This window comes from Electrona antarctica, assembly GCF_951216825.1.
Source record: "Electrona antarctica genome assembly, chromosome: 8".
Taxonomy (NCBI): Eukaryota; Metazoa; Chordata; class Actinopteri; order Myctophiformes; family Myctophidae; genus Electrona; species Electrona antarctica.
The window spans coordinates 55,755,085-55,765,496 of NC_136789.1; the positions used below are offsets into that span (position 1 = coordinate 55,755,085).

General features: G+C 41.4%; 2 protein-coding genes across 2 annotated transcripts; both read left to right on the forward strand.

Annotated features, from left to right (window-relative positions):
* Positions 1-2,042: 2,042 nt before the first annotated feature.
* Positions 2,043-6,193, forward strand: LOC306928858 (scavenger receptor cysteine-rich domain-containing group B protein-like; the record flags this gene model as incomplete). Its single annotated transcript, XM_079509132.1, has 4 exons — positions 2,043-2,049; positions 2,869-3,093; positions 4,985-5,199; positions 6,179-6,193. 4 exons carry the CDS (start codon positions 2,043-2,045, stop codon positions 6,191-6,193), a joined length of 462 nt encoding a protein of 153 aa, XP_079365258.1.
* Positions 6,194-6,339: 146 nt separating this feature from the next.
* Positions 6,340-9,847, forward strand: LOC306928859 (scavenger receptor cysteine-rich domain-containing group B protein-like; the record flags this gene model as incomplete). Its single annotated transcript, XM_079509133.1, has 4 exons — positions 6,340-6,487; positions 7,579-7,770; positions 8,441-8,649; positions 9,782-9,847. The coding sequence occupies 4 exons, from the start codon at positions 6,340-6,342 to the stop codon at positions 9,845-9,847; spliced, it is 615 nt and encodes a 204-aa protein (XP_079365259.1).
* Between the last annotated feature and the right edge of the window lie 565 nt (positions 9,848-10,412).

Genomic DNA, 10,412 nt, shown 5'->3' on the forward strand with positions numbered 1-10,412 from the left:
TTTTGCTGCTTTCTTTCGTTTTAGCCATTTTTGCTATATTTGACAGGGGGTGGGGGCATTCGAAAAAGTGGCTAAATATGAATTTATTGACACATTTTAACGGCAATTTCTTACTATAGTCCTACTAGACCACAGCACAGGAAATTACATCTGGCCACAAAAGATCACGGGATCTTCTCGATATATAATAAGGAGTATTACTCTTGACAAAACAAAAATATTTGTTACATATCACTGATCCAAGTAGCGGTGCATTAGTGGTTACAATTGTGGAATCGTAAAATATAGTCCATATGGCCATAATGCTATATTCTGTCAATAACTACACTACATTTTGGTACTACAGGTTAAGTGGAGTCACATTGTCTGGTCAAAAGTGCTTAGTCTGGGAGCTTTCCTTCATCAGAGGTTCTCATGAAGTACCCTGTGGCTAAAGCTTTGTTCTATACTGCTTGAAGCTGGTCACAGGTGTGAATCAAAACACACAGGGGGACAGCCATCTGCTAATTTGAGCCATCTGTTGATCTGTATGTTAATTTTGACTCCACCTCTGAATTCAATTCTGTACTATATCATGTCATGTTGTCAATGTGAAAATCACTAGTCTGGGCTGGCTACGGTCAGTCTGCTGGGAGCTCCCGCGGGTCAGGGCCGCGGGACGCTCTCTCCCTTTGTCTTTGGTTTCAATAAATGGTCAACATGGATCTTCAGTTCATCTCTCTGTCTGCGTTTCTCCGATCCGATCTGATGCTTTTTGACGAGGTTTTTCACTACTCTACAAGTTTGCTTTAGCCTAGTTCATCTCTCTAGAGTTTACTACGGTTTAGTGAGTTTTAGGTGTGAAAATACACCACACAATGAACGTTATTTGTTTTTTGTGATTTGTTTATGACTGATGTTTTTTTCACCGTATCGGTTGTCTATATGACATTGGTTCTCAAAATGGGTGACCCCCATGGGTCCTTGCTTGGGGGGCAGCAAAACTAGTTAATTAAGCAATATTACACCATGTAACATTGCTTAATTAACTACTTTTGCGTTAGACGAGAGGGTGTGTGATTACCGTGATTATTGGCACAACAGTGATGCGGTATACTCATATTGTGGGGCAATTTACTATCAAAATAATAATAATAATGTTTCGCTATTCCTATCTCTGTTTCCCTGTAAAAATAGAAGTTATTCTGACTGAGACATTATTATACTAGATTCCCTAGATTCAAAGTAGCAGCGCTCTGTCACAGAGGCTCCGTCTCACCAATCAACATAGCTGAGCTGTCAAAGCCGGCCCGGTGTAAGTGAGGGGATTACCAATCGAGCGTCGCAGTCCCCATTGAGGGCACCGGAAGAGAGTTTCCCATTCATCTTTCCCATAGACGTTTCAGAAAGTATTTATTTAAAGACCTTTAAGCCTCGGACAAAGCCAATTCGGATTATGACAAATTCTGACAATAAACACAATTTTTTGGGCCGAACAAATAATTAGAAAGAAGAAAAAAAGGGCAGGGTACACTTTATTATCATTATTTTTTTTACATTTTCTTCTTTCTAATTATTTGTTCGGCCCAAAAAATGGTGTTTATTGTCATGATTTGTCATCGTTCGAGTTGGCTTTGTCCGAGCCTTAAAGGTCTTTAGATAAATACTTTCTGAAACGTCTATGGGAAAAATGCATGGGAAATTCTCTTCTGGTGCCCACGTCGTTCTGAAAGGGGGCGGCCATCAGTATGCTCCGTCGTACGACCGTGTTTCGTGGCCAAAATAACTGATCTGCAAGTTCACAACGTGCCGCGTGGAGACGTGTTGTGACCATTTATCAACCATTTATCAAATGTAAGTACACCAAATAAATAAAAATTAACAACATATTAAGATTTTGAACGGGGTATATAGGCCACTAGTTGTTTGTTCTCCGGTGGATTCAACACTAACAGTGTTTGTTTGTTTGTTTGTTTGTTTGTTTTCTCTCTCAGTTGGTTACCCAGTGAGGCTGGTCAACGGACCACACTACTGTTCTGGCAGAGTAGAGGTCTCCTACAATGATGGCAGGTGGGGGACAGTGTGTTATAACGATCAGTGGGCGTCAGAGGATCTGGACAAGAATGCACAGGTAGTTTGTAGAGAGTTAGGCTGTGGGGACGCTCTGTCAGCATCAAAGGATGATGGGAACATCCCCCTCTCCGTCTTGTCGGATGACGTCAGCTGTTCAGGCAGGGAATCAAGTCTATTGCAGTGTAGCCATTCTGGGTTTGAAAACGACACCTGTGCTCACAGTGGAGTTGCTGCTGTCGTTTGTGAAGGTAAAAAGCATGCACGCACGCACACGCACGCATGCACACGCACACATACATAAATGTATTATTTTTTTGTGTAATACATTATTTGTTATGGACTCAATGAAAGTGAATAGTCAATGTCCAGTTTTGTCTTCCTGACATTGTATACGCATTTAAAAGTTCTTCCTACCCCAACCCTTTTAATCCTCTTATCAAACCTGTTAAAGGGGCATTCCACTCATTTTCAACATTTTACTATGTCATTAATATACCTTAGAGCTGTTGTGTGGAAATAATAAAAAGGTCCCCCCATGCTGTGTTTCCTAGAACTAGAGGTCTGAAAAAAATCATTAACATGGTGAAACACATCTTGATGATGTGTTTCACCATGTTAATGATTTTTTTCATAATTACAGTTCTAGGAAACACAGAATGGGGGGACTTTTTATTATTATTTCCACACAACAGCTCTAAGGTATATAATGACATAGTAAAATGTTGAAAATGGGTGGTTTTCCCCTTTAATACAGTTTTCAATCAAGTCAATCAATCCTATAACAAAACTTTGTTTGTTTGTTTGTGTCTCACTCAGGTGATCATGCAGTGAGGCTGGTCAACGGCCCAAACTCCTGTTCAGGCAGAGTAGAGGTCTTCTACAATGGCACTTGGGGGACAGTGTGTGATGATGAGTGGGATGTGGCTGATGCCCAGGTAGTGTGTAGACAGTTAGGCTGTGGAAGGGCTCTGTCAGCAAATGGGTCAGCATTCTATGGACAGGGTGTTGAGAACAGCCTTTTGGATGAGGTCAGATGTTCAGGCAATGAATTAAGTCTCGCACAGTGCAGACACAAAGGGTTTGGAATCCACAACTGTAGTCACCGTCAAGATGCTGGAGTTACTTGTGAAGGTAAAAATTAAAAAAAACGAACTAACTGACTGACTGGCTGGCTGGCTGGCTGGCTGGCTGGCTGGCTGGCTGAATGAATGAATGAATGAATGAATGACACAAAAAGTCACACAAATGTTGCATGTCAATGTTTCTGGATGTGAACAATGTGCACTTTGTGCAGTCAAGCTTATATATTTGTTTTCATTCACAGTGCATTATAATTTGGAACGTAATATTTACTATTCTGTTCCTAAATTTAATCTGCGACACCGACACGGTTGTACATACAATATGCAGTGGTGTCGCTGTTTCATCTCTCTCTCAGCTAGTAGTCTAGTAGCCAGCCCATAGAGCCCCATTGTGAACCCGGACATGTTGAGTACACCAAGGTTTTATGTTATAAATGTTTAGTATGGGTCCCCAGCATGTAGAAACTGCCGGATGCTAACTTGCATATTTTGAGCAATTTTCATAATTGGCATAATATGTGACCATAGAGGCATAAACCCCCTAGTTTGACACATCACATGCTAGATAAAGCATAATGAAATTTTGAATTATTTTGCCTTATATAGGTTGTTAATGGTATGGTCACATATTATGCCAATTATGAAAATTGCTCAATGCAAGTTATAGCATCCGGCAGTTTCTACATGCTGGGGACCCATACTAAACATTTATAACATAAAACCTTGGTGTACTCAACATGTCCGGGTTCACTTTTTGGCTACTAGGCTATAGGGGAACCGTGGCCTGAAAAATATTGAACACCCTTGCTTTACAGTTGTTACAACCTGAATATGTTATGTCATGATCTACATGTATCACATACTGTTATATCATGCAGGATTTCTGACATTTTACACAATATTTAAACTGTTCTTTAACTAAACTATCTTTGTTTGTTTGTTTGTTTGTTTGTTTGTTTGTTTGTTTGTTTGTTTGTTTGTTTGTTTGTTTGTTTGTTTGTTTGTTCTCACTTAGCTGATCATCGAGTGAGGCTGGTCGACGGAAACTCCTGTTCAGGCAGAGTAGAGGTCTACTATAATAGCATTTGGGGGACAGTGTGTAACGATCACTGGGATCTGCGTGATGCCCAGGTAGTGTGTAGACAGTTAGGCTGTGGAAGGGCTCTGTCAGTAACGGAGCGTGCATATTATAGATATACACACGATGATGAGAACGTCTGGTTGGATGACATCATATGTTCAGGCAATGAACTAAGTCTCTCACAGTGCAGCCATTCTGGGTTGAGAAACCACATCTGTGGTCACCATGCTGATGCTGCAATTACTTGTGAAGGTAAACAACAAAACCAGTCAATTAGTCAATAAGTCGGAATGAATGAATGAATGAATGAATGAATGAATGAATGAATGAATGAATGAATGCATGCATGCATGCATGTCTAAGTAAGTAAATCCATAAACAAATAATCAAAATGTTGCATTGACATGTTTCTAGATGTGAACAATGTGAGTTTAATGCCCAATTTCTTCTCACTCAAAGTTCATTATGAGTTGGAACGTAATAATTGCTATTCTGTTCCTTTTGCTATACAACTCAAATGGCTCAGAGGCAGCAGGATCAGTGTTGGGCAGTCATTTTTACTGTAATATATTACTATCATTATAACGAGGAGAGTAACAGTTTGGGGAGTCTTGACAAAAGAGGAGGGGAACAACAATAAGCTGCACATCTTTATGAAATCTTCACATCACATAGCGGTATCATTATATGACATTTTACACAATGCATGTTTTAATGTTGTCTTCCTATAACAACACTATGATGTCTGTCTGTTTGTTTTCTCACTCAGTTGGTCATCCTGCAGTGAGGCTGGTCAACGGATCACATAACTGTGCTGGCAGAGTGGAGGTCTCCTACCATGGCAGGTGGGGGACAGTGTGTGATGATGAGTGGGATCTGTCTGCTGCCCAGGTAGTGTGTAGACAGTTAGGCTGTGGACAGGCTCTGTCAGCAAAGGGGAACGCATTCTATGGACAGGGTGATGGAAACATCTTGTTGGATGATGTGAGCTGTTCAGGCTATGAATCTAGTCTATTGGACTGCAACCATCCAGAGTTTGGAATCCACAACTGTGGTCACAGTGACGCTGCTGGTGTTGTTTGTGAAGGTAAAAAGCACACGCACGCACGCACGCACACACACACACACACACACACACGCTGCAATATGCAATGGACAGTATACTGTCGCTGTATCAAAAAGTCACATATATTATTTGTACAAGCCCCGCCACCATAGCCTGGGTTCCAGCCTGATTTGCTGCGTTCCGTGGATTTGTTTTGTCACTTCGCTACTCAGTCTGGAAAGGGTCCTAACCATCCTAACCAAATTTTGGTGCCCAAAATGGCGGAAGTAGACGGTTCTTCCGGGTGCTTCAAAACACCACTGAGCAACTTCCACTGACATGAATAGAGGGGGGGGGGGGGGATATCGCTCCGGTTCAGTCTCTATCCTTCTTTATACTCTATGTGAGAAGCATGGATAGATAGAGTGGCGATGGCTGATGATGTATAGGCAACAACGTGGCTACGTAACAGGTGACGTTATGAAATACGAGTCTGCTGCCTGCTGGCCACACTGAGTAGCGAAGTGACAAAACAAATCCACAATGTCTACATTTCCAGAGGTCCCCACATAATACTAAACCAGTGCGAATAGGACTTAAGGAGACAAATGTTGATAACGTGCGTTAGAGAGGATGGGAACAGCAAACAGTACAGCTTAATGATATCTTCTTCCATCATATACTGTATCAAGCAGGCTTTCTGACATTGTATATGCAATATTTAAACTGATTGATTGATTGATTGAAGAATTTATTAACAGATGCACACCGCATCCCCAGTGCAGCAGGCCTTAGCAGACCTTGTATTGAACTGTGCTTTCCTGCATTTGCTTATTCTACACACTGTTAATAACTTAAGGTTTTCAGTCAGTCAATCCTATAATCCTGTTTTGTTTGTTTGTTTGTTTTCTCACTCAGGTGTTCTTCCAGTGAGGCTGATTAACGGCCCAAACTCCTGTTCAGGCAGAGTAGACGTCTTCTACAATGGCACTTCAGGAACAGTGTGTGTTGATGAGTGGGATATGGCTGATGCCCAGGTAGTGTGTAGACAGTTAGGCTGTGGAAGGGCTCTGTATGCAATGAAGGGTGCATTCGGACAAGGTGTTGGGAACGTCAGGTTGGATGATGTCAGATGTTCAGGCAATGAATCAAGTCTCTCACAGTGCAGCCATTCAGGGTTTGGAAACAACTGTAGTCACCATGAAGATGCTGGAGTTACTTGTGAAGGTAAACAAAAAAACGAACTGACTGACTGACTGACTGACTGACTGACTGACTGACTGACTGACGAACGAACTAATGACAAAAATGTTTCTAGATGTGAACAATGTGCAGTCAATCTTATATATATTGGTTTTCATTCACAGTACATTATAATTTGAAACGTAATATTTACTATTCTATTTCTATAAGTTTAATCTGCAACACAATTGTACATACAATTGTCAGGACACCTCAGTATTAGGACCCTTATGCAGAACAAACTCAGGAAACCACGACTTAAACTCAAACCGTCATTACTTCAAACTTCTAATGCTAAATCTTCACAGGGAAATATAACATAAACTTGCATCAGCGGGAACACTCAGAGCACACAGGCAACACAACGTTATCATTTTGTTTAAAGTGGGAAATTTGGTATATAGTATTTTTTATTGGCCTAAAATGTTGTCTATATACATACATTCATGAATCCACTTGCTGACCGGCTGTTAGTATCGGGCGATCTATTTGAAAGGGTTTCTTGTGACCCTACCATTAACATCCTATGGCAGACAAAAATGTCAAATTTTCCTTTTGCTTTAAGTAGCATGTGACATGTCAAACTAGGGGTTTTTCATGATTCTGAATCCATTCCAAGCATTAGTTTTGCACAAAATACACTCCTTGGGCTAAAAGCAGCCATAGCCACTTGGCCGTTTTAAGCCCAAGGAGTGTATTTTGTGCACAACGAATGCTTGGAATGGAGTTTGACATGTCACATGCTACTTAAAACAAAAGGAAAATGTGACATTTTTGCCTGCCATAGGATGTTAATGGTAGGGTCACAAGAAACCCCTATAAAAAACATTGCCCAATACTTTCAGCCGGTCAGCAAGTGGATTCATGAATGTATGTATATAGACAATATTTTAGGCCAATAAAAAAGACTATATACCAAATTTCCCACCTGTCCACCTCAACTGCCGGACTATCTTCTGTCATGTATCACATACTGTATCATGTAGGCTTTCTGCCATGTTACACAATATTTAAACTGTTTAACTAAACTATCTTTGTTTGTTTGTTTGTGTTTTTGTTTGTTTGTTCTCACTTAGCTGTTTATCCAGTGAGGCTGGTCAACGGCCCAAACTCCTGTTCAGGCAGAGTAGAGATCCTCTACAATGGCAGGTGGGGGACAGTGTGTAACGATCACTGGGATCTGCCTGATGCCCATGTAGTGTGTAGACAGTTAGGCTGTGGAAGGGCTCTGCCTGCAAGGGAGGGTCCATACGGGTACTTCGGACAAGGTGATGGGAACGTCTGGTTGGATGATGTCAAGTGTTCAGGCAGTGAATCAAGCCTCTCACAGTGCAGCCATACCGGGTTTGGAAACAGCAACTGTAGTCACTATGAAGATGCTGGAGTTACTTGTGAAGGTAAAAAAGTAAATCGGTCAAGAAGTCGGACTGACTGACTGACTGACTGACTGACTGACTGATCACAATTAGTTTCAACGTAACATAAAAATAAAAAAATATATATATTGTGCAACAGTGACATTTCTTCACCTATGTTTGGGTGGGTTAAAAACAAAGTTAAACCTAAATCTCTTTGTCATATTATCAAATTGTCTTTCAATGTACTGATCCATAACAGGAACATTTCTCAAAGAGAAAACCAGCACTCACGGAACTCTCGTTTTAAGGCACTTTTAATTTATTCTTTTATCAGTTGACATAGTATTTTTGAATTGTTAGATTTGCACTTTTGGCTGAGAACTCATTGTCTGCATGGGTCAGAGGTACTGTCTCTCCTAGGGAGACCATATAATGTGGCACTTCCGGTGTCTCCAGCAGATAGACAACGCTGACTTTATGAAATCTTCATGCATCACATACTGTATCATTTTACACAATGCATGTTTAAAGCTTTTCTTCCAATAACAACACTATGATGTCTGTTTGTTTTCTCACTCAGTTGGTTATCCAGTGAGGCTGGTCAACGGATCACATAACTGTGCTGGCAGAGTAGAGGTCTCCTACAATGACAAGTGGGCGACTGTGTGTGATGATGAGTGGGATCTGTCTGCTGCCCAGGTAGTGTGTAGACAGTTAGGCTGTGGACAGGCTCTGTCAGCAAAGGGGAACGCATTCTATGGAAAGGGTGATGGGGACATCACCCTTGATGTAAAATGTTCAGGCCGTGAATCTAGTCTATTGCACTGCATCCATGATCCAGAGTCTGGAATCCACAACTGTGGTCACAGTGACGCTGCTGGTGTTGTTTGTGAAGGTAAAAAGAACACGCGTGCACACACACACACACACACACACACACACACACACACACACACACACACACACACACACACACACACACACACACACACACACACACACACACACACACACACACACACACACACACACACACACACACACGCAGTCGCGCACACACAGAGACAATAGATACATGTATCATCATGAACTGCAGCTAGTACTTGTCCTTCATTAAATCATTTGTTGTTCGATTGGACTTGACTTTCGCCCACCCAGTCAATTGGGTCGGCAAAATATTATGTTTGCATATAATTGTTTTTTCTTTTCTTCTTTGCCATCACATTCATTGGTCGGTGTGTCAAGTGGCCAGTCCAGGCCTGGTTCTGGATAAGTATACTGTAATGGGACTAACTTTTTTGCAGAGCCTGGGTTTCAACGGGCGCTGATAAGATGCTTGTTTTACAGCGCTGGCTACTATTAGTAGGGTGGGGTTATAAAAGCTCACAAAACCTATGCCTAAACCTAACCCTAACCAAATTATGCCTAAATTTAGCCCTAACCTCGGTAAAACTATATGCCTAAACCTAACCCTGACCTGTAAAACAAGCGCCCCCTCAGCAACCATCGACACCCAGGCTCTGCAAAAAATACTCTCCCATACTGTAACAGAGTGCCTTTTATGTGAAAGAACAGCTACTGATTAGCACTTATTTGCACCTGTACTGATTACCAATGTCCCCTGCATCTGTTAGAAGCCTTTGAAGTGTGCTGTCTGTGTCAGTTCTACATGTGAAGTCTACCAGTAAAGACCTACTGTATATATGATCTGAATAGTAGAGAAAGCATTTAGCTATAGCCTACTTATGCCTTTTACAACCACATACGTCGATACGTGTGAATTAGGATTCTTCGTTTTGTGCTTATACACAAGTAAAGACAAAACAAAGACATTGATTGAACACTACTTATGCAATCTATTCAGCCTGCATAGGGTTATTTATCAAAATACCATTAAATATGTGTCTTTTTTCTGCTGTAGACCCTAGTGAGCACCATGTCCATGAGCCTCCTCCTCCACGCGGAAAAGGTGTCGCTCTGTTTCTGATCCTGACTGGAGTCTGTGTCTCTCTGCTGATTCTCGGTGTGTGTCTGTGGAGGAAACGCAGAGGTACGAAACGGATGCACGCGCCGCACACACGCACGCGCACATACACGCGCCCCTGGAGAATGTCATTTGATTCGTGCAACAATGAACATCTATGAACGTGCAGTAGGCTAGATTTAAGGGTCATTGATGATCCATCTACCTAAATACCTACCTACCTACCTACCTACCTACCTATTCTTATCTACCTACCTACCTACCTACCTACCTACCTACCTACCTACCTACCTACCTATACTTATCTACCTACCTGTAACCTATACCTACCTACCTACCTACCTACCTACCGGTATCTATCTATCACTGCTTTCCACAATCATGGAATTGCATTTATGTTAATATCTTAAAGTTGACAATTGATGTAACATTATTCTACGGGATGTTGTTCATTTAAACAGTGTTCTCTAGAGCAAAGAAGTGTTTTGAGCATAGTGTCTATCTCAGTGTTGTAGCAGAAACTCAAGATCACTTTATACAGTAATGTTTGGAACATCAATTTTTACAA